The sequence below is a fragment of the Hakea prostrata genome, chromosome 7 (assembly GCF_041222555.1).
Source record: "Hakea prostrata isolate BN-2017 chromosome 7, UWA_Hpros_2, whole genome shotgun sequence".
Taxonomy (NCBI): Eukaryota; Viridiplantae; Streptophyta; class Magnoliopsida; order Proteales; family Proteaceae; genus Hakea; species Hakea prostrata.
The window spans coordinates 4,783,862-4,808,305 of record NC_142606.1 but is presented as its reverse complement, the minus strand read 5'-3'; the positions used below and the strand labels follow the sequence as shown (position 1 = coordinate 4,808,305).

Sequence of the window (24,444 nt, the reverse complement as noted above, 5' to 3'; positions counted from 1 at the left end):
TAGGGTGCTATTCTACACCATAAGTTATCCATGGATCCTCAACTGCTATAAGTTGTTTGGTTAATGTTCTGTTCTTGTGGCTGTACTTTTCGAGTGGCATCCGGATCACGACTTAGGATTCATGCATCATGGGACTTACAGCTTGCTACTGGACCTCAAGAATGCATTAATCTTCATATCTGATATCTTATTGTGTTCGGTATGATTGTTTCCTTATCTTGAAGCTTGAGAAGCTTGTCGATGAAAAATGATATATCCTTTCATTGATGAACAAGATAGTCATTCTGTTTGGTATATACGATGATGCTTCCTTGTTTCTTTACATATAGCAACATCCACATGTTGCACTCAAATTTTCACTCTTTACTGGCTTGCTGACATTGTAACTTTCTGCTCCTTATGTTCACCTGTATTATTGCATGCTAAGGTTAAGGCCCTCAACAAGCTGTTCAAGTAGTGATCCCACATAGGAATCCTGTATTCATTTTTCAGCTCTGGTGGTGATTGCACTTATATACCTCTACCACACTTCTATGGCTTTTATCTTTATTGAATAACACCTTGAGTTCTCTCCATTTGATTTGTTTCCGATTGGTGTCGGTGGGACACATTCATCGCATCTTTTATTGTCATATCACTGTTGGGGGGGGGGTTTATTTACATCAGTTGTTGGAAGGCTTCTCTGCTGCTATATCACTAACATAGCAGCCATAGTGACATGCTTTCCCACAGGAACAACCAATCAGGTTTTAAGTGTTAAGACCAATATGGTTTATCCTTGTATAATACTTTCCTATGCCTCCTAGGTATAATGTTTGTTTGTTATTGGTTCATTCCTTGTGGCACTAACTTGGGGGAACAGGCAGTGTTGCATTGTTAGTTGGAATCTGTGAAAGGTAAATATTAACCCATGATGGTAGAAATTTTGGAATTCACTTATACATTGCCATAGTTGGATGTTTAAACTTATCGGTCAAATGACGGAGGTTCAGGTTATTTCGAACTAGAATCATCGATGGAAAGAAAACCCCACAATCTTGGAAGGACATGAACTGAGAACTTCTCTGACACATCTTTGTAGTTAATTTTCCATTTCAAATGGGTATATATTGTCATTTGTCATTCGATCCATTGAAGTATGTATTCTTCTTCTATTATGTTTCTTTTTCCATCTCTCTTTCCACAACCTCTTCACCAAGTGGTGTTGTTCTTACCACCAGAACAATTTGGCAATTGTTGTTTTTTCGGGGGACCTTCATCAACCAAATGAATTTCAGTGGTAGGGAACTGAGACAAACACGCATATTTTAACAAGCTTGAGCACTATACTTATGTATGCTTCCGGACTAGGGAAATCACCTGGGTTACATGTTCGTCCCCTAACAGACATTTGACCCAGAAACCAATTTCCAATATCCAAGTTCCAAGTGTGAGATGTTGGGACCCCAAAGCTGCAGAAAATGGCATTGAATATCGATTTCTTCCATCCCTGCTAAGAACCTAAAGAGAAGTTGCTTGAGATACATATACGGCCATCTGCTACCTTTCTCCGAGCGGATAATAAGAAAACCAATTGGGTCAAGGAAGCTAGAATAGGATTCTCTTAGATGATTTTTTTATCATAAACAATTAAAAGCTTCAAACCAAGGAAACAACAGAGAAGTCTGTAAAGTTTGAATTCGCATCTGGATTATCAATATTCCTTAAGGCATCTATAATTGATCCGCAGACGATAATTGCATGAAGCAAAGTCCATACCTGATGTACAAAACAATCCATCTCAAGATGGTCATTTCTTTCATAATTTATAAACCAATTTGATCACAATGACAACAATGGGATAGCAGAACCTGATCAAGGGAAAAATTAATGGTCTTTGATCCAAGTGGTGTTGACATGGTGGTGAGTACTAGTTCGAGTTGGGAAGGAAGAGGAGCAGAGATTGTGTTCTTTGACTTGGAAACAACAGTGCCCAACAAAAGAGGACAGCGATTCTGGATATTGGAGTTCGGTGCGATTGTTATATGCCCAAGGAAGCTGGTTGAGCTTGGGAGCTATTGCACCCTCATCAGACCCAGGGACCTTTCTGTAGTTGCTCTTAAATCCAGTCGATCCAATGGAATCACACGTGAAATTATTGCTGGTGCCCCTACCTTTGAGGATGTTGCAGACCAGATCTTTGGCATCTTGAATGGTCGAGTTTGGGCTGGCCATAACATCCAGAGATTCGACTCTGCTCGTATTAAGGAGGCTTTCGCCGATATTAGCCGGCCTCCTCCGGTGCCCGTCGGGATGATTGATTCGTTGGTGACATTGAGCCAAAAGTTTGGCAGGAGAGCTGGTGACATGAAGGTATGCATCTCTTTCTGAACCAAATTCCAGAGTTTCAAATGCAGGTTCAGGGTTTTTTTTTTTTTATTGAGTATAACGTATTCTGAACCCAAATCTCAACTTGAATATCTCTCAGATGGCGACATTGGGGGCTTACTTTGGGCTTGGCCAACAAAAGCACAGGTATGCACTGCTTTGGATTGTTCATTCTTAAGGAAGCCATGGAAACAAGACTCAAACTTCACCTCTGCTTTCAGAAGTCTCGATGATGTCAGGATGAACTTAGAAGTCATCAAGCAATGTGCTACCGTTCTGTTCTTGGTAAACCAGTAGATCTTTACTACAGTAGTTATAGCCGGTTCATAACTCCTAGGCTTTGTCTGGTTAAAGGGAAGTAAATCACATCAATTTTAAAAAGGAAAATAAAAACATTTGAAGCTTGATTACATAACTACCTTACATTTGCTTTTCAAATGGAAGCTTTGTTTTTTTTCTCCAAACCAGAATTTTACTTCCCTTTAAACCAGGGGTTGTGCTTCAGTGCTGCACAATTAATGCGCAGAATGGCGCAGCCTACAGTCGAGATTGAAATCTCGGTCGACCGTAGGCTGCAATTGCTACGCATTAATTACGCAGCAGTCAGCACCCAAGCCAGACCCTTGAACCAGACCAGTATTCCCTTCTGAAAAAAATATCATATTGTGTGGATTTGGTTACAGGAGTCCAGCATTCCAACCGTGCTAGCTAGCAACCCTCAGGTATCTCCAACTATTGTGACAAGGAGTAGGAGCATGAGAAAGTCATCGAGTGGAGAAGAAATAAGCAGAAAGTCTTCCCATACTCCTCTTGGGTACCAGAGATGTGTTCCCTATACACGGGGGAACATTGGAAAGGTACCCTTTTCTCAGAGACTCACCTTCCAAGCTGACCAAAAGAAAGGCTGAGTTATGGATATCTCTTTTTTATCTTTCCAGATGACAGAGAAAGTAAAAGATCTCCTGTGTAAGGCCCAGAAGAACCAACCTCTGGCTAACGTCCTCAAGCATTCACATTCACTGTTGAGATGATATGAGGAAGAGGTTCCGTACCTTGTAATCTCCAGATTCTCCACTCTACTTCTGCTGCAAGGATCAAATCGTTGGGTCACAGAAGGAAGAACATAAACAGCTAATACAGCTTCAATCTTTCTAGCAGAACAGGAGATCCTCAAAGGGAACACATCCTTTGCCCCCTTTGGTCCCAGATTATGTTCTAACTTGAGAGACTGTTCAAATCTTGGAAGAAAGAAATTGAAATGCAGTAAAACAAAATGTTCTCCTAAGCCATTCCTTGATTTATTTCTTTATCCTTCAATAGGATACTATAACTAAGGTTCCTCCAGATTTGTACCAGTAAGATATAATCCATGCATGTAGGAAGGTCTCTCATGCTCCAGTATATTTTCCATTATTTATCTTTTTTGGGGAGAATGTGGGTGCACTGAAAGCATACAATTTGAGCCCTAGTTCTCATTAACATGCAGAGTCATCTTCATAAGAGGATAAACAAAAAAACCGTTGGCCAATTTAGTCAAAACAAGATCCGTATGGCATTTCCAGGAAAGGTAGAAAAAAAATCTAGAGACTGAGTTTTCAGCCAAATAAACAACAGACAGACAATCAACCAAATTCAAATAATGCTAATTGACAGGAATGGCTCAAAATCTATAAGGTGAATCCTAGATAATTATCATAGCTGCATGTAACAGCCACTTCAGAGAGTACTTCTTACCAATCAACTTTTGAATTAGAAAAGGAGTACAGGTAAATAACTACATTTCCTTTGGTAAACACGTCAATAACGATCGTTGTCAAATACCCAAGGTTCATGCAAGAAAAGCTCCCGACCATTCATTGGCACTACTCCTGCAGCTATATCTGCTGCACGCTTCCTGGCTACTTCTGCTTTCCTGGCTGATACATCAGCATCCTGCAAAACCAGATGACTAAGATTACCAGACCAAACAGTGGAAGCTGGACCACCTGCAGCATCTATTTGGAGAGGAGTGGGGATCTCTAGCAGTTCAATAATTGGAACATAAAAAATCATAGTCAACAAATATTTGTGCAAATTTTTATCTAGCTGGAATATGATACCTCAATCTGGGTTATACATAACATTGAACTTCATCGAATATTTTCACATTGGAGACTTCTTGGTCACCTTTGCTGATTACAGAGAACATTTAGTACATTCAACAGGGTAAAACTGAACCAAGTTCCAAAGTTTCAAATGTATGGCCTTATTATTGAACATCTTTCTCCAGCAATAGGCAGTACATCTCAACCAGGTTTTGGAATGGTATTCGTATTTTTAATCATGAAAAAAATAAAATAAAGTTCAATAATTGACCATATCATGGTTCCCAAATCCTTCCCTTAAATTGTTCAAAAAGAAAATCTGAAAACATAAGATGAATCTCAAACTCAATCATAATGAAATTTAGAATGGATTGCTGGCTGCTAGTACAGTGAGGGATTTCAAATGCCTAGGTGACCACCAAGTCATAGTTTTCCTCGTCTGGTACTACCTAACCTATAAACGTTATCCGTTCTGGCCAGCCAAGTTCCCTAGGGCTTTGAAAATAGATATCTCAAAAAAGTATAGAACAATGGCCACTAATTTCTTCTCCATACCTATCAAGTATCCAAAGCTCTACCCAACTTGATAGAATTTATATAATGACCCAAAAAAATTTATAATATATTCTTTATCCCACAATCATTACACCACTTGCATTAAGATAAAGGGTAGAATCAATGCTTCCAGGTGATATCATGATTCTCAACATTAACATCATGCTCCTCAACATAACCTTCTCCAGAAAGGTACAGACACACAAAAATAGATATAGAAATCAAACAACAATTTTATCCCAAAATCTTGATCATCCGCCTTTTCATGTCTCTTCTTTTCCCATTGACTGAAAAGAGAATCATAAAATAAAGTAGAACTTCCACCACAAATGAAAAGAAAATGCGACTTTGGAAGTAAGCCATTCTTTTTCCTTCAAAACCAAACATTCCTTCAACCCCTTGAAATATGATTCAAAGACTCAAAATAAGCATCTGATGATATGCTTATGGGATGTTAGGTATCCTCTATAATTTGTATGTGCTTCATATCAAAGAAGGGGGGCACAAATTTTGCAGAATGAAACTTTTCCATTGGTGGTGTAGGAAATCTATTCGGAGTGTCACCCCATTAGATTTCAAGAACTGTATATCCACAGAAAATTCCTCTCATTCTATGATAGGTTCAAGTTTAGTATGATGGAAACAGCAACAAAAAGGGAGACAATGTTCATAAGGAATGGAAAATAGAAGCTTAGTCGACTACACTCAGTAGCAAGACTGAAGCACAAGTAAGTCCGTAAAGAAATATAACAGCTCATTAATGAAAGAGTCCAACAGAAATAACTGGATGAAAAGTCTAGGACTCATGAACAACATAGTGGGTTCTAGAATTAGTTTAAGATACTAACGCAGTAGTTTTATTGCCTAAAAGGTATCATAAAGGCATGCTAAAAGATTATACTGCCAAAGGTGTGAATTCAACAAACGATATTCAACTAAGATCTTGCTCAGTTGCCTCAAGAAGAATGACAAGGTTACAGCCCTTTAATACATGTATCTAAAACTGAAGATCCATCCACTTAGTGCCAGAATGGAGCCAATAGGACATAACCACTTACTAACAGCGAGGACACCAAGGAAGAGTGGAGCTGAAAGGAAAGCACAAGCTGGCCCTGCTCTAGAGGCCGTGTGCTGGTTCAAGAAAGAACTCATATAAATCTTGCGGCCGCATTGGGCTCCATTAGCTTATGAACAGGCTTTTAGGGGAAAGTTCTCTTAAGGTTGTTATCAAATAATCTCTCTTGAGTACTTTATCATATGAATTCTCCATGTCAACAAATACACCATCAAGTTCTTTTCCCCCTTTCTAATTCAAACTTTTCTGTTAATCGCATCAATTGTATTGACCATTCTGATAAACTCCAAAACGTTGTGATCCCACAGCTTCATACTATGGCAAGAAGCTTGACGTCACAATATTCTATGGGAACTGAAATCAACAAAATAAAAGGAATGCAAAAAGTCGCCAACAATCCAGTGGAATCAAAGAATTATAACTGAAAAGAGAGAATTTATTTCTTCCTACAAATATTATCTTCAGAATTAACTTTTGACCGACATACAAAAGGGATTCGAGGGTCAAGAATGAAGAAATCCGTCCCACCGCAACGCTTAAAACACATCTGCGTTGCTAAATATATTCCCGAAAAGTCGATACCAAAGTTAGGGTTCCATGTAACAGGTTATCATAGAGAATTTTGATCTATCTTCAAGTAAAGAAAGAAAAAAATGCTATAGCGAAGAAAAGTTAGAACCAGACCTTGTGACGTTTCCATGAGAGGAACTGCGCCGCGGTCATAGGCTGAGACCTGGGTCGTGATTCCTCGACCACCACCTCACTCTGCTTTTCTTCTTCAGCTCCCATCTTTCTTTCTTTCTTTCTTTCTTAGCACAAACGCTCCCGCTGAAAACACCTCTTTTCTCTCCCTCGCTCAATTCGTTTTCACCAGGATCGAGAAACACAAAATGATGAACCCGGTTTATCGAATGATATGGGTCCGGGTCCGGGTCGATCGCGGGCTGGACCGACCCAAGTTGGTGTCTCTTTTTTTCTTCTTTTCTATATCATCTAGGGTCTTGAGTTTCTATAAGACATTAAAGTGTTCTCTTAACACTTTTTCATTATACATATACTTGTTGTGTAGGACCCACATCTGAATATTGATAAAATAATTTAAAATTTGACATTTCAATGAATCCCACATGGACCCTACAATATATACGGTAAAAATACATACATCAAGAAAGACGAGAAAATGTTATCAAAGGTACATTGCTCATTCGTAGATATTCGTTATAATAAGAAATCCAAATTATTATTATCGAAGCCATTCCATTGTCTTGCTTACAATAATCTATAACATGAGAATCAACTGTGGAAAAAACCCTAAAGACCAGCTTTTTTTAGCTTGCAATAGCTTACTTTCACCACTGTTTCACACTTTTTTTTTTTTTTTGGCCAAACCACTGTTTCACACTATTCACACAAGATCATCTTACACAAACTGACAAACATGAAAAAAACCATTTACTTGGAACTTGGATGAAGGCAAATCTTGATATATGAGCTTCTTTAGCTTGCAAAAGCTTATTTCCACGACTGTTTCACACTGTTCACGCATGATCATCTTACACACAGACGAAAAAAAAGCATTTACTTGGAACTTGGATGAAGGCAGGTCTTGATATATGAGATTCGAGTAGAACTTTCATTGCATCAAATTTATTAAACCTCATAAAAGCCTTCTCAAAGAGAGATCATTTACTCACTCCTTGACATTTGGAAGGCAAGCATGAACAGCTTCACCAACAGTAAGGAAGACTCGTTCTCCAATCTTCTCCACAAATTGGGCCACCTTTAACTTGTGTATAACTTGGGTCCAAGGATTGGCCAAGGCTAACTACACAATTGAACAAATAGTTTGGTGTGAATAAGAACAGCATTATTGATTATATGATCTTTAATTACAACAACAGATTACCCAAAACTAACCTCTATACCATGGGAGGTGAGCTCTATATGCAATCCTTCTAATGCATGGATTCCTGAAGTGTCAATGTTCATCAAGTCTGCAATAGAAACCATACCAATCAGTAAGAGAATCATTTCTTAAGAACCTCAAAGTCGTCAAATTGAAATAGGCTGCGTATAGATGTTTACTGGACATATCGAGGATTAATAGTTGAATTGGTCCTTTTTCATTTGCTTTTGTTTCCATCCCTTTTCCTGCTTCCACCATTGCCAACTTCATTATCCTAAACCATATAAGTAAATTAGAAGTATGGAACTAACTGTGTTCCCCTTCCCCCTTCTGTCGCACACACACACGCACAAACCCCTACCTTTCTCTCACATAATTGGCATTTGCAAAACAGAGAAGAGATGACTGTATGCGGATTATAAGAATGCCGGGATTCTTCACAGCACTAGGATATTGGTTAATGCTACAGAAGATATCGGAACTTGGGAGACTTCCAAGGACATCTGTGCAAGGCCAAATTGTATATACTAGGATCCTCCCAAAGGAGATGATTACCTGCAATTTTCCCAATATGAACAGAGTGAGAATCCAAAATAAACAAAATCTAACCAATGCCAATAGCTTTCAAGTGAGTTCTAAGGCATATAATTAAGGTTTCCTTCTTAGATCAAGTTCCATACTGAGTATGATGCACCTTAAAGAATAGTTTTTTTTTTTGGTTAAACACCTTAAAGAATATTTAAAGGATAATAGATAGCACATTACCGCAGCCAAAAGGCCAATCTCCACCGATGCAAACAACACCCCAACGAATGCTCCAACACAAGCAAGGAAGTCTAGTTTATCAACCTTCCAAATGTGACAAGCTGCACGTAAGTCAATTAGTCCAGGAAGTGCAGATAGAATAACCGAAGCAAGGATTGAAGTTGGAGTAAAGTATAAGAGCCCAGTTAACAGCCGCAATGTTATAAGCACTGTTACAGCCATGATTATATTTGAGCCTGCTGTTTGACAGCCCGACATGAAATTAACTGCTGAGCGTGAGAAAGAACCTGCAAAATTTAGCCAGGCAAATTAAATATTTGTTATTCCCCTCATTGCACACTATAGAACAGCTCTAGGAAATCATTAGTTCTGAGACCTGTAATGGGATTCTCCCATTCGTCCATAAGCCCAGATACTTTAAAAACTAGATATCTATCTGCATATTGGGGCTTACCTGTAATTTCCCCACCTACCCCAGCTTCTTGATGTATGATATCCTTTTCTTTTTCACACCCTCTGTTTTTGAAGCATCACTCTTTGATTGGTTGTTTCCTTATTTCACCTTGGCTTTTAGTGCATATTATTTGGTTACCTATTCTTGGTATTTTTTTTGGATCCATCTAGCTATAGGCTGGTCATATTTGTCCTCATGTTGTCTTTTGACTTAGTACATTTTGCATTCATCCCAGGACTATTAACAAAAGTGTTGAAATCCCACATATTAGAATCATAAGTCCTTTGCGGCTTCATATATTTGAGGAGTTCTCTCAACCTGGACGGTCTAGGGTTTGGGTTGGATCGTCCAACAGGTCCAGTGCTCTTGTTCCTCCATCTTGATCTTCCACAGAGGTATTGAAGTCCCTCATTGGAATTTCCAAGCCCTTGGTGTCTCCAATCCAAAAGCCTAGACTTTCAGATTGATTTAAAAAAAAAAAACCACACAAAAAAAATGATGTCTACTTTGCCTGTTGTGATCTTGAATAATTGAGCTAGGAACTCACCAGTCGCAACATAACATGAACTGATAGAACCCACAATATTCATGACACCAATTGCTAACATTTCCTTGTTCCCATCAAGGTGGTAACCTCTTGTGGATGCAAATGATCGGCCAATTGCTATTGCTTCCTGGAAGGAAAAAACCATGAGATAGAATATGGTTAAAGAAGTTAAATCTTGATGGTTGGGCAGTTAATTTAAGGGTGAAGAAGTAGAACATCACCATGAGAGCAATGATGGCAGAGATGAATCCAAATTTTGCCGCTTCTCCAACATGTGGCCCGTTGAATATTAAAAATGGAGCTGAATTTGGATTCAACCCTCCATTGATGTGTTTCACTGTTATAACTCCCTTCTTATCTGCTCTCGTTAGGAAAACTATTAGAGTTGATATAATAACAGATACAAGAGGAGAAATGGCTGGTAGCCAGAAGAGTTTCCTGTTCCTTCTACCCTGAAATTAGCAGAGGTGGAGTTCTGAACATCAATAAACCAACCTGGATAATATATAGGAGAATTGATGGTGAAGTATGGATTATAGCTACCAAAAATCTGGTGATCAAGATGAAAATCAGGAATGAGCAACCAATGAGAAAGCCAAGAGGGCTCCACTGCTGTCAAGACACAAAATATACTGTTGAGGTACAGGGGAAGTGTAAGTTAACTTGAAAATTAAGTCCCTAGCTTTGCTCAGAAATCAGAATATAACCTTCTTGAGATGTTAAGAGAGAGGGGAAAAAAGAAGGAACAGGATTAGTGAATGCATTTCTTACTCCATGATGGATTGACCTCCAAACTGCTTCTAAGACAGAGATGACATCAGTCTTGTTGGTAAAGTGAGTGAGGCCAAGTAGACCCTTCAGTTGTTGCATGCATATGAGGACTGCTGCACCCGCAGTGAACCCAACAATGGCTGCATGTGAAAGGAAATCCACAAGAAAACCCAACCTAAAGAAAGTAAAAATAGACAAAACATGTTATCTTAATGGAATGATGTATTAATCAATGGACGGAACAGTTAGTCACGTGAACAGGAGGACCAACCTGAACAGTCCAAATAAAGCTTGAAAGATACCAGCAAAGAAGGTTGTGGTGAAAACAATTCTTCTGTAAGTAATGGGATCAGTCACAGGATTTACAACTTTTTGAATCATGGCAGACAGTAGGAGCGAAACAACTGCCACTGGTCCGATGGCTACCTCACTTGAATTCCCCATAAAACCATAGATCAGAGGTGGCACAGCACTTGTGTCTATTCAAAACATATCCATGTCACTTAATCAGTTGTCCATCTAGAATAAAATTACCTTCCAAAAAAATTCTCTTCATCAGCAAAAGTTCATCAGGACTGGCCATCTAGATAAACATGTCCAGGTGATCACCATTTGTATATCAGGAATTTTAAACTGCTTGTACATGCTCAAGCACCTTCATTTAGTCCAAAACTTCAAGGAGGTGCATCAATTTATATCTCCATTATTTATAAACTGTTTGTCATGCCTAACCACCCTCTTGTAGTCCATAAGTTTCCAGAGCTTTATTTGTCATTCTACAAAATTTGTTTGGTTGAACTTAGCATGTAGACTGTGGACTTTGTGGTCTTACTGTCCACAAAATCTGAATTCAGTCTTTCATCCTAGTAATTTAGTTCAGGATAAAAAGAAATTGTCTTTGGTTGTTGCATACAAGGCCTGAGATTTGATGAGCTTACTTTTGTGGCAGAAAGCCCATTATGTATAAGATACAGATGAGACTTCCAAAAAAGAGAATATGTCTCCTGTTGAGCAGACATGAAGCAGTTCAATGGAAATTGACATCACAAGAATGTGCATAGACAGGCCCAACCAGCTCAAATCTATGGAATTTCAGCAAGTCTAATTAGGATCCCGCCACAAACAATTGGATGCTTTATTTGAAAAATATAATGAACATACAGCACCAAAAGGAGGAGAAGGTAATTCCAGTTTTGAGAAAGCAACAAAAGAATATTTTTGTCTGGGCTAGTAGAAACTCGTCTATGGTTGATCAAAAAAAGAAACTCGTCTACAGAGAAATATATGAACTTTCTTCTTTAGCAAAAAGATGTGCAATCTTCTGTAGCAGTTGGCACACTACACGGAGGGTATAATATTTATGGGAGTCATTGTTCCTTCCATAACTGAGTAAGCTGTAACAAAAATTATGTATCTTTTTTCACTTAGGAAGGTATAAAGTACAAAAAGGAACAAGCTTTTACTAGGTAAGGAAATATTTACTACAGATAACAAAGCAACACTAGTATCTTGACCAAAAAAGGGGAGGAATAAAAAAATAATTTACAGGAACCTTATCCATTTCGCAATCTCTTGTACAAAAACCAGTAACTTGTGTAAAAACAAAAAAGAAAGCTACTTACAGAGCCCATATTGAGGATCAAGCTTGGCTAAACCTGCATACCCAATACTCTGCAAACAATTTAAAACATATTGCCAAGGAAAAGACTTTTGGTTAGATATATATGCATATCCAGAACTCTGCAAAATATTTAGAACCTAGTGTAAAGAAAAAGAAAGAAAAAATAAAGATAAAGAGTCGTTCAAACTTTAAGATGGAGAGTTGTTCTTATCTCAACTTGTGTTCACCTGTGGAATGCTAAGGCTAGAAAGAGTTAAACCTGCCATCAAATCACTCTTAAACTTCGAAAAGTTGTACTTACGACCCCAATTCAGGATTGGGAAAAGGCTTTCAAAGAACAAACCCACAGACCGAAGTTGTAGTTTTGCTTTGAAAGATGAAGATGACTTCTCCATAAGCTCACACCACAGACTCGGTGGCTCAGGTATATCTAGCACTGATCGGGTCCTGACCACATGACTGCCATGCTCAATGTTGAGCGACGGATCAAACTCATGGTTTGCATCAAACAACGAAGTCATGCTTTCCTGAAGTGTCTGGAGGAACTCAGAGGAGAGAGCTCAGCCTCTTCTCTCTCTCTATCTCTCTCTCTCTCACACACACACAAGTGTTGCTGAAAAGTTCTCTCTTTCTCAAACTCTCAGATACACAACACAAGTGTTTTTGAAAAGTTGATTTTGTAAGTGCAGAGATAACGGGCTTATATAGGGTTCTGCATAGGATAATTGTTCGAGTAAGATTGAATAGGAAAATCTAGCACTGGGTTCGCCCTTTAAAGAGAACGAGTTTATAAAGGGTAACCAGTCAAGGACAGAGTATACCACTTAATAACATCAAATTCAAACCGAACTTAAAGACAAGGAGGATGTTCTAAGATCATTAACCCAGCCGTCGGTTGGGTGAACCCATTGTCAAAGGCTTTTGCATAAGCAGAGTCTGGTGGTAATTTTCCTATGCAGTCTTACAACAGCAATTTTTGCTGAGAGGCTGTTTCAAAGCCTTGACCTCAAGCTATAAATGTGGTGCCCCAACCATTGTGCCGAGGCCCGCCCTAGCTGTTAGTTGCATACTAAATGTACATGGGCTCCTTGCAACTGGTTTCAAAATGGAAGAGGTAGATCAGCAACTGTGCCTGATGGAGCCAGTTATGAGCCTTCCTTCAGCATTTTGGAAGTATGTCTCATATATTACATTTCCTTTACACCCAGTGCATGTACAACACAAGTGCAAGACATATATACAAGAATGAAAGGAGACAATAAAACAGATATTAGGTCACAGGAAAGGATTTTATGCACAGACGTACTCGGATCATGATTATGCACAAAGTCATTGGATGAACGGTTGAAATCTATGGTGTACCCCCTCAGCTCCATCAGATGGCCATGTGCATGGCTCTACATGCGACCTTCTGAGTAAGGATATTACAACAATTTTCTTCAGTAATGATATGAACAACATATTTCTTTTTTGGTACAATGTAAAACATATTTCTTACCATGTTAGTACAATGATACAATGTAAAACATATTTCTTACCATGTTAGAACTCAACTTTCCTAGTTTTTTATCTTATCATTTATTAAAAAGGATTTCATGAACAATCTTCTCAATTACAATCATATATGGCCAATGCTGTTTCAGAATATTTCTTTGAATTTTCAAACCATCTAACAACCTAAACCACTTCTCTCCATATGCATCAAATTCACTTTCTACGGGTTTCAATGGCCAGGAATTTCCACTACTAATCCATGATGCAGCAAGCCTAACTCTACCGCACAATTAAGAGAACCAGAGAAAAGTAAGATTATCCATAAACACCATCCAACTATCCTCTTTTATTTCTTAAACAAATATTATTCCTTGGCTTTCTACATTAAACTTTTCAAACAGCTCAAGGAATTTTACTAATTCATTGTTACCCTAAACAGTAAACTATAATAACCACTTTCCCTCCCAAAATAATCCCCTTCCATAGTTGGCATCCCACTCAATTAAAAAAGTAATATTTTCCTTTCAAGTTTTATCTAGGTGGCTTCTCCCCACTATGAATCTAGTGAAAAATACAGTCTGGATTCATAGCATGTTTATAAGATATCATAGCATGTATATTCCATGCCCCTTTCATGTTAAACCCACCCAGTTGCTTTCATACTCATGCCTCTCACATTTGCTGAGAAGAAGACAGTAAATAAGGAACACCTTCAATTATTAGCTGGTTTCCTTTTCTTTCCTTCTTATTGTTGGTTGTTGATTGCGTCATGAATGGATGAATAAACTATCAGTTTTTGCTAAAATTAGACTGATTTTCTTTGATGATTTTTAATTTCTTCATTCAGGAATGGGGAGTTTGTTTTGTGGCATGTAACGTGGATTACGCAATCTTCTGGTGGTCTCCTAGTCGGAAACCTTTCTTTTTCCCACAATACCTTGTATCAGTACTGTAATTTCATTTTTTTCCCCCAATTGGATCAAACCTCAGGATGTTCTATTTATTTATTACTCAAATATTTCTGGGTAAAAACCAACCATACCAAGTTGCTAGTTTGCTGATGATAGCTCAAACTCATGAGGAATCACTTATCATAAAGGGCTTCAATACATTCAAATAATTCATAAGTGGAAGACGAGAACTAACCATTCAGCTATTGAAATGACGAAAAGAGCTGTAGACTATGTAAACCCCAATAGACATCTACAGTGGGTGAAATAGGAGTAAAAATTGTTTACTCCCAAACTGTGTTGCACTAAGTGTAATCCATGGCCTGTAACTCTCAAGATGCAACTGGTTGTTGCTGAGTTGCTTCCACTGGTTTTTTACATGCCATTTGCATACACACCCCCACTACCGCTTGTGCTATCCTGTTACACAAAAGTTCTAAATGAATACCAACAAGTCCCAGGTACCCCATCTAAGATACCCATCTACAAGTAGAGCATATCAGGACCTTTCGAATAAATAGAAGACCTAGATAGTTGGATACGAGATTACCTCCCCTGGAGATTTGAGTTTCGCAATGGTGGTCCCTTCCTCTTTATGCTTGTCACTTTCATCACAGACACAACATTGCCCCACAAATCCTCAAATGACTTCGAAGGTTGAAGAACCACCCACAAGATTTTTCTATTGTGCTCAATCACATTTGAGAATTAGTCTTCGTGAAACAAAGAATATGTAACCTCGACCGTCAGTTTGAACTTCAAAATGGGTGGAATTGTGGAACCATCATGCCTATGTGTGGCTATGGACCACCTACTGGCTACATGAATAGCTCAAACCGGACTTTGACTTCGATCCAACTAAACGTCCACTAAATCCAATCCAATCCAATATATAGAAAACGTGGAAAAAGAAGAATCTCACTAGTCACTGCAGATGAAAATGCCGAACGCTGAACACAGCTTGTAAGCTAATGAACCACGAATCATCAGTAGGTCCCACATGAACCCCACACAAAATGTGCCACGGGCGATACATAGTGATTTCCCGATGGGGAGATGAGTCGGACTCCCATTTGTTCCTTCCGCGATCCATGTTTGTTGGAGGAGGTCCAAGGGACAAGAACCACTTGCAAAGTTGACAATGATTTTCATTACCTTGCACTAACAACGTGATGAAGTGCATGTCCACAACTAAATATAGTGAATCAAGGCATGATCTGAGCTAAATACAAATCGTTTACTGTTCTAACAACCACAACAAAGATACGGCATGCGAGGCTTGCTTGCCTCACCACTGTGCACCAACGTTGATACCACTCTTATTCATACCGATTTAAATTAGATTAGAACTAATAATGTCAAACCCATTTTGCAACAGTTGCATACAGGAGTGGTTGAGGAATCGCCACCCTGAACCACCTGAACAAAACTCACAAAGCTAAAGAAGTTTGACAACTGTACCTCTTCCCTATTTCCTAGCCAGATTTCTTCTTTTCATAATTTGTAGGATAAAACGGGTGCTGATATGAAAATTCTCTGAATATAAGAAACCAATGATGGAGCATGGTGATGACAAAAATCGAACCTGAAAATCTGTCTCAACTCAGTGAACCTTAAGGAGTCCCAAAGACAAACCAGTTCCCATTTACACAAAGTAATCCTGTTCCCATGTATAAATCTACCAAAAGAAGAAACAATGAAGAATCTTAAATGCTGTTGTTTATAATGTTTTAACACTTATTTCTTGCTGTCTCAAAAAGCTGTCTTAGCCGAGCAAACCATGCCCACTCTATTTCTTCCCAGTATTCTCCAAACCCATCTCCTGAAGGTTCAACAACAGGTTCTCAGAACTCAAGAAGACACGGTTAGCCGAGTTTGCAATTGTCTGCGCTATTTCCCTTGAAGCTTCAATTTTTCTCAAAGTGATGAAAGCTGGATTGTTAGCAATAGCTTGACCAATAAGTTGGGCACTCTTGGCTTCTCCCTGGGATCAAAATCAATATATAGATTAATGTGAGCAAGGATACTACGAAGGCAGAGAATAGTGGTAGGTGGGTTACCTGTGCCCGGATAACAGCACTTCTCTTGTCTTGCTCTGCTTTTTCTACCACAAACTTGGCACGCTCAGCTTCTTGTGCGGCAATCTGTTTAGCTTCAATTGCAGCCGTAAACTCCTTCCCAAATGTAAGGCTCGTAATTGACACATCATCCAGGGCAATGTTGAAGTTAGCTGCCCTCTCTGTCAATATCTTCCGTATTTCCCTACTAACAGCCTACAGAAAAAAATACAACAACACCTGCATGTTATTGTCCCCATTTCCTATAAAAAATGAAGTGAGTGTAAAAATAAAAAGCCCCTTCCATGCAGGCACTACTTGGCCGCCAGGCAATCTTTGGAAAAAATTAATAAACTTTCTAGGAAATCCTACTTTGCGGAGCTTGTCCATAGGTAACCTTATTACAGGAAAATGGAACCATTATTTAGTAACTAGTAACCACAAAGAAATATTCTGCAGCTACATGGGACCCTGTACCAAGTCATGTGAGACCCTAAAGTGGGACCACACAGCTTGATCTAGAGGGTGGCTCATAAAGCACCAGAGCCAGTACCGTGCGTGGTCCAAGTGGACTTCTTCACCCCCCTACAGTAGTAGCCCCATTCTGCATCACATAAACTAAGCTGGATTTTGCAATAATAATCAAATTAAGGAAGACAAACTACCCATGTGATCAAAACACATTTTGTCGAAAAGAAATTTTTATTTCCAAACTTATTATCCTAATGCGCTTGGCTTGACACAGATTAATTGCTGTTCAGCTGCTTGTAAATAAACCTACCTCCCTCTGTGTGATAAGTTGACTGGCATTGTACTGTGCCACGACCGCTTTCAAAGTTTCATGGATTATGGAAGGCAGGACTCTCTCATTATAATTTTCTCCAAGGGTTCGATAGACGGTAGGCAACTGGTCTGGCAGGGGTCGTGTAAGGACACGAAGCCCAATCTTGACCTGCAGATGAAATAAAATCTATGAGATAAGAAACAACCCCAACTAAGGATGGAAAGCAATGTTACATGGACCATGAATTACTTGTGAACATTCTTGTCAGGGATATAGGTACCCACTTATTCAACACAATCCATAACATTGATCACTAACATTTCACAGATGCTAATTACAACATTTATTCCTCAGTATCATCTCTAGCATGAGAATTTTGAAGAGTTACCCACACAAACTTCCGTTGCTTATAAATATTCCAAGAGAACCAATACAACTAGCATCATGAAATCTAATAGATAAGCAGACAGTTTGCCAAGCAAAATCTCTTGTATATGCTAAAATAATCTAGAACCACGCAGCATCACTCTAATTCCAGAACCATGACCATAAGTTGAAGTTATAATCAAACCTGGTTCAACTAGATGAAATAAGCAGCAGCAAAAGATAACAATTTGCATATACTAAAACAAATCTGGAACCAGTATGCGGGACCATAATTCCAGAACAATGACCATAAGCTGAAGTCATTAGAACCAGGCCTGGCTCAACTTGGTTCTGAGAATTTATAGCAACAAAATTTATCATAAGAGAACAGCAAAGAATAACAAGACGTTACCATTTGGAGGTCACGGCTTCCTGACGTACTCTCCACAAGATGAGGACGTGCACGGACATCATAAATCACTGGTCTATCAAACCATGGGATCATAAAATGTGTTCCTTCAGGATAAACCTGCATGTCAGTACAGTCACTTTTCATCACTAGAAAAATAGAATCATTCGTCTACTGTAGATATGAAGCTTTTATCTTGTGAACTCAGTATTAGGTAGCAATTCTAACATATTTGACTCAACTTTTAAGCTCATCTTACCTGCTAAAGTGCCACATAAACAAAATCAGAAATTCACAAAGTTATTGATAGAAGAAAAGAAAAAGAGAAAGGACAGTAGAGGAACTTCTCTCCCTCTCCTGTTTAATGTTTATACACTCAGAATGTGCACAGCAAGCCAATGGAAAGCATCAATAGCTGTACCAGACTGGCAACATATCGAAGGGGCAGGGCAATTTTCAACAGGGGAAGGAAAACCAGCACAGTGCCCTGAATTTTCCATTTATGTAATATTAAAGGAGAGCAAGCTTCAAAGTAACATCTTCCATGGAAGCCATGGAAGGATAGAGATATGCTACATCACCACTTTGTTAAAAAGGCATGTTAGTCCAAGCCAAAGGCATAAAATACATAACATCTGTAAAGCGCATGCACATGCTTCTTATAAAGAGCGCCACAATCAGAAGTGAAGAAATTTTGAGAAGGTAACAATTCAAAAAAGAAAAACTGCTACATCAGTCTCTACAAGTTGCATCCTCACCAGACCATGAACTATAATAGCAAACATCCCATTTCTCCCCAAGGCTCCAAAGGCTTGCAAGTGGTATCCTGATCATTCTTATAGCACTAACTTTTTATTTATGTCACCCAACAAGTGATCCTAAGAATGACAAATGACACAAATAACCTTCCTCCCACACCCAAGGTGGAATATGTGTTTGGAAATTGAAACAACCTACCATCCAAAATGCAAAGCATACATAAATTATATCCTATACTTTTGCAAAATGAAATTTCCAAAAATACTGTCAAAGATTGGTAAATAATTACTATCCTATCGTACTTCTTGGAAACTGAGATATCTCAGTCAAAACCTCCATTCAGGAATCAGCCTTTGTTCAAGAACCCTACAGCTCAGTAAATCCTGTAAGCCCACCTACCCAAAATAAATACCCTATCTCCTAACAAATCTCAAAACTGAATTCCACACACACATCTAGAAATCATCCCATCTCACAAATTTCTGGGGGTTAGTCCAAATTTCCATATAGATTCAACCACCGACTCAACCATAAATTTCATCCGTCACTGGGAAACATTCCCAAGACTCAAATCTCCAACAGTACAAACCAACCAACCATATCATCGCAAACTTGATCAAATTTCCATTCCTACACCAGGATAACTCATTCCAACCCCTAACCCAATCCTCCCACTCAGAACCCTATATCCCCTACTGGTTCCTTCTCAAGAAACCCAAACCCCAATAATGACCTTCCTGCAGAATCTGGTTAGCTAGCTAGACTCATCCCAATGTGAATAAACCTTCACTGATAGATTTCCCAGTCCTAACCTAACATAACCAACACATCAAACTCTAACCTTAATTTTAACCTAAAACCCAACTTTTACCCATTCAAGACTGCCTGTTCTACAAGATCCTGGTAAACTTACCTAGTTGATCTATCAATCTAGAATTACATTGGTCATTACACTGTCTAGGCATCACCCAAGTGCCTAGAGCCAGAGCATCCATGAAGTGGTTCTTGCGCTTGGGACATGAGAGAATCATAACACATCAAATTGATTAGGAAAAGCCTCAGGCATTTATTGATATGGGATCAATTCTAATCTCCTCCATCCTATTCCCAACATCTGTTTGTTATCTTTTCTAACCCTTTTTATTAAAGAAAAGATATGAATAGGTAGGGTCATAATACATATTGGAATATGTAATCTCAAATTACCAAGCCAAGATAAATAGAGAGACTGACCCACTTTTTACCATACGGTTTCAGTATAGGGTGTTGCAATCGATGGGTTAACCAGCTGAGAGGCCAAGACAAATGGGACAATCTGAAGCCGACCAAACCTGAACCAGCCACACTTTCTGAAATATACAATGATAGTAAAGAACACCTTTGATTTTCTTTTAAAATAAAAAGAAGAAGAAAAGAGGCAACATAAGTTAATTTTTCACATATACACAGAGTCACAACATACCAATAACAATCTTATGATAATAAAGTAATTTACAATAAATGACAAACTTATAGATTAACTAGAAGTAACAGTGTTGTGTAGCTATGAAGTAAATAAAATTAATGAAGGAGGAGGAAATGCAGAGATTGAGAATGAGAAAAGGAAATGAATAGTTAAGCAACAAATAAAATTGAACAGCTCACCTCTTTCTCATGCTTGAACAAGAAGAAAAAGTTAAAAGGGAGATGGAAGGGGGAAAAAGAAAAGAAAAGAAACCTTGTCTTTAACACCAACTAAACGGTTGAACACAATGGCCCGATGCCCTCCCTCGACATTGTAGAGGCTGTTAAGTGCCACATAAAGGCCAAGACCACCAACTACTCCCACCTTAATTAAAGCAGAAGCAGCACCTCCCCCTGGCACCTTTGGAACTCTAACATTATTGAAGTTCATCTTCTAATAATCTGAAAGGAGGTAAACTAAATGTAATTACAAAACATTAAAATCCATCAAGCATAAATAAGGGATGGCAGTCATCCTTATGATCCATAAAGGAAAAACAAAAAAATTTGCATCACCAGCCAACATTAAAAGGAAAATGACTCAGAGACTAATTTTTCTAAGATGTGCACCACAGCATTTCTCAATGACCAAATATTGTCTTCTTCACTCTTCCCAGCACATGAAAGAAGCCAAGTAAGTGAAACGTCTGACAATAAATTCGGAAAGTGTTTTATGTAAAAGAGAGCACATTTAAATTTTAGTAATAATGACAATCCTATTTAGCAGGAAAGTTATTGGGGGCTCAAGTTGTGGGTCACTGAAAGTCTCTAAGTAGAGCCACTTGGCCCATCATCCAAGTGTTCTGGAAACAAACTTGAACCGCCTAGAACAACAACCTTAGCTTTTGTTTCTGTGAAGAAAACACCTCTTAAGGCAAACTACTCGAGGGAATATGATGTCCTTGGACAGGTCCATACAACATGGTTTCCACCTATCCATGAACCCAGCTTCCAATGTAAACACCGCAAAAGCCAAATTCTGAAGGGAAGAGAATCTAACGAAGTTTAATGCAATGAGATAATCTCTCAGTGTGAGACACAAAAGGGAATAGATTTACCCCATATATCTAAGGACATCCATAGGGCCCATTGCTTGGAGCAATGGGAAAAGGTTCCCGTTCGCAGGGAAAATCCGGTTGAAGTCTAGAGTCGCATGTAATAAGGAAACGAAGAAAACAGATATCTAAGCCAGCTTCTGACAATTCAATATAAACAGTGAGACAACACGTAAGGGATCGAAATTTAATCAGGTATGCAGAAATGATATCATAATAATCCAACCGTAGCAGCGGCCGAGACAAAACAGAAAGCAGCAGAAAATGTACGTTAAGGTAAATCGAAAACTAAAACAAGCGCACAAATTCAGCAACCAGATTGTAAGCCCTACCAGAAATGAATTTGGTTTGAAGAAAAACAAAATTTACGAACTATAAACCTGAGAATCTCAACAGCAGAGCCTAACTTGAGGTTGGAAGCTCGAGGTTGAAGCTTTAAATTCTATATTTGATCTTGAGCTGCTCGCTTGCTTGAGGAAGAAGATTGACTTCAAGATAGATGAAAAACTCCTCTACCCGCCGTCGTTCGCACTGCGAGAGATATGGTGAAGTGCGACGAACGAAACTCTGGACCCTAAAACCCCAAAATTTGCATTTTTCGAAAACGAGGGTTTTGGAGACTGATTTGGTGCCTTGGCCCATAAGCAACAGTTAACCTGACCCGATCACCTCTTTCACAAAACGGCCCAAGTTATTAGCCCTTATGTCTTACGTTTGATTGTTCGAGTAGCGTTGCTCCCAGCCTGAACCCAAACAGGACCTAAGCCGACATTCCTAACCTTTTCTGGGCCGGGCTGATATTTTCAAGGTAATGTTGGGCCTGGGTTAGTCTTGGACAAAGCCCGGCCCAAATTATTCAGCCTTTATGGGTTTGGTTTGATTGTTTGAGTAGCGTCGAGCCCAGCCTCAACCCAAACAAGACCCAAACTGAGATTTCTAACCTTTTCTGGGCGGGGCTGATAATTTCAAGGCAGTGATGGGCCTGGGTTTAGTCTTGGACTCAGCCTGGCCCAACTGAATCCCACTTTATTTCTTTTCTCTATATTTTATTTTTGAGCAAATTACACTGGTACCCAAATTGGAGAAAACACTGACACCCCACTTTTTGTTTAAAAATCACTAAGATCCCGAAATTAGATTTTTTTTTTATATATATTTGTCAAATTTATCACTAAAAAATAGTTAAATTACTGTTTAATTTTAAAAAAATTCCTATAATAAACAGTGTTCCAAAGGTTTTTAGTGATAAATTAGACAAATATATCCAATAAAAATCCAATATTCAAGTCTCTGTGCTTTTTAAATAGAAAGTGGGATGTCAGTGCTTTAAGGCCTCCATTTTAGGGGTGCCAGTGTAATTTATTCTTTAATTTTTTTTTTTTCCAAACAACAAAGATCCTCTCCACCCTTGGCAATCCCGATCATCTCCACCCTAGCAACTTGTCCCCTCATTCCCCCACCCTCTAGGTTGGACAGCTTGTGTACCACAAGCAAGCCATGTTAACCCACAATGGTGGAGGGACAAGGGGGACGGCCTGCTTGTATAGAGAGAATTTTGACTCGTTGATTGCCTATAGAAGTCTACCAACCATAGAATGGATACCGGTTAATTTGTCATATATCGCATTGACAAGAGTGAGGGTACTATAAAGTCTCATTACCACTTATTTATTCATTTATTGAAAACCTTGATCCAATATCACATGTCTTGAAATATTACCCCCCATAGACTTTGATTGGAGATTTGAAGTAGAAATTTCTTACCAACTGAGGAATAAGATGCATCACACATATAATATATGCATATCTTTCCTTGTTGCAGACCGTGTGTCGATTCAACATGATGAAGCTAGGGGATGGCTTGCAAGGGTGGAGATGATCTGGACTCATTGATTGTCTATAGAGGTTTACCAACCATGGAATGGATACCAGTCAATTTGTCGTACATCGCATTAAAGGGTATCATAGAGTCTCATTAGTACTTTTTTATTCATTTGTTGAAAACCTTGACCCAATATCACATTTCTTGAAATATTACCTACCCTTTCACTTTGATTGTAAATTTGAAGTTGAAATTTCTAACCAAATGAAGAATAATGAAGAATAAGAGGCATAGCTCATTATAAGATTTGCATATCTTTCCTTCCCCTAGTTAGCAACACCTATAAATAAATATGGGCTGTCACTTTCATGCAAACAAATTTCTTGGTCTAGGTTCTTAATGCCGGTTCGGAATGGCATTTGGCAGATTTTTTTGGTGGTTCTATTTTACTTTTCTTGGTGGAATAGTAAAAAGAAAATTATAGCCAAGGTTTGGAGCTATTGGCATTTTAGTCAAACTCGGAGTGCTATAATTGATCGGTTGAATGATCCCATACAGGTTAAATTGTTTCGGGCAGGTAAGGTAGGTTCTGGTATTGTATGGGCTGGTAAGGCAGGTTCTGGTCTTGTATCAAATTGACATCACAAGTGGGTTGTTCTGGTTTCTATACGTACATCAAAAGTTTTCGTTAAAAAAAAAAAAAGCCTTATGGTCAATAAGTCAACAGATCTTTCCCCTGAGGCAGACAAAAAACAAAAAAGTGGAAATTCCTTCTACCACCATCACTTCCTGACTCACCTGAAAAAGTGGAGATTTTGTTTACCACTTTCACTTCCTGACTTACCCGCTCAAATGAGAGGAATTTTGACTTTACTATTATTATTTTTACTTCTAATCGTTAAACTTTGTTAGTTAAGTGATGGTGTGGCAATTTTTATTTATTTGAAAATTTTAAAATAATTCAAATATATTTAAATAAACCATTACTATGTTGAGAAAAGGCAATGAGGAATTTTGAGTTTTTTCTTTATTTCTTTCTTTTTTTTTAATAAAAAGATTATGTTAAATGTCACGAGTACGCAAGTCATTTAGACTTAGGT

At 38.5% G+C, this 24,444-nt stretch overlaps 4 protein-coding genes across 6 annotated transcripts; 1 reads left to right on the top strand and 3 right to left on the bottom strand.

Moving 5' to 3' along the window:
• Positions 1 to 95: 95 nt before the first annotated feature.
• Positions 96 to 3,398, top strand: LOC149009185 (protein NEN4-like). Its single transcript, XM_089160563.1, has 5 exons — positions 96 to 2,352; positions 2,468 to 2,514; positions 2,589 to 2,652; positions 3,051 to 3,224; positions 3,306 to 3,398. The coding sequence occupies exons 1-5, from the start codon at positions 1,870 to 1,872 to the stop codon at positions 3,396 to 3,398; spliced, it is 861 nt and encodes a 286-aa protein (XP_089016689.1). The 5' UTR covers positions 96 to 1,869.
• LOC149009184 (zinc finger CCCH domain protein) lies at positions 3,299 to 6,966 on the bottom strand. Its single transcript, XM_089160564.1, has 2 exons — positions 6,766 to 6,966; positions 3,299 to 4,299 (listed from the first exon to the last, which is right to left on the bottom strand). Exons 1-2 carry the CDS (start codon positions 6,868 to 6,870, stop codon positions 4,165 to 4,167), a joined length of 240 nt encoding a protein of 79 aa, XP_089016690.1. The 5' UTR covers positions 6,871 to 6,966; the 3' UTR covers positions 3,299 to 4,164.
• A 346-nt stretch (positions 6,967 to 7,312) lies between these two features.
• Positions 7,313 to 15,428, bottom strand: LOC149009183 (low affinity sulfate transporter 3-like). Of its 3 annotated transcripts, XM_089160560.1 has the most exons (14): positions 15,140 to 15,428; positions 14,786 to 15,009; positions 13,452 to 13,556; positions 12,147 to 12,195; positions 10,796 to 11,003; positions 10,525 to 10,699; positions 10,297 to 10,365; positions 9,975 to 10,205; positions 9,754 to 9,880; positions 8,753 to 9,039; positions 8,349 to 8,542; positions 8,167 to 8,261; positions 7,999 to 8,075; positions 7,313 to 7,906 (listed from the first exon to the last, which is right to left on the bottom strand). In XM_089160560.1, exons 3-14 carry the CDS (start codon positions 13,476 to 13,478, stop codon positions 7,772 to 7,774), a joined length of 1,674 nt encoding a protein of 557 aa, XP_089016686.1. In that variant the 5' UTR covers positions 13,479 to 13,556; positions 14,786 to 15,009; positions 15,140 to 15,428; the 3' UTR covers positions 7,313 to 7,771. The 3 variants fall into 3 exon arrangements, with proteins under 3 accessions (XP_089016686.1, XP_089016687.1, XP_089016684.1); XM_089160561.1 differs by lacking the exon at positions 13,452 to 13,556; XM_089160558.1 differs by lacking the exons at positions 13,452 to 13,556; positions 14,786 to 15,009; positions 15,140 to 15,428 and adding an exon at positions 12,373 to 12,953.
• Positions 15,429 to 16,070: 642 nt separating this feature from the next.
• On the bottom strand, positions 16,071 to 22,141 carry LOC149009182 (prohibitin-1, mitochondrial). Its single transcript, XM_089163067.1, has 6 exons — positions 21,903 to 22,141; positions 20,682 to 20,869; positions 18,209 to 18,325; positions 17,428 to 17,598; positions 16,650 to 16,862; positions 16,071 to 16,573 (listed from the first exon to the last, which is right to left on the bottom strand). Exons 2-6 carry the CDS (start codon positions 20,856 to 20,858, stop codon positions 16,379 to 16,381), a joined length of 873 nt encoding a protein of 290 aa, XP_089019193.1. The 5' UTR covers positions 20,859 to 20,869; positions 21,903 to 22,141; the 3' UTR covers positions 16,071 to 16,378.
• Positions 22,142 to 24,444: the final 2,303 nt, after the last annotated feature.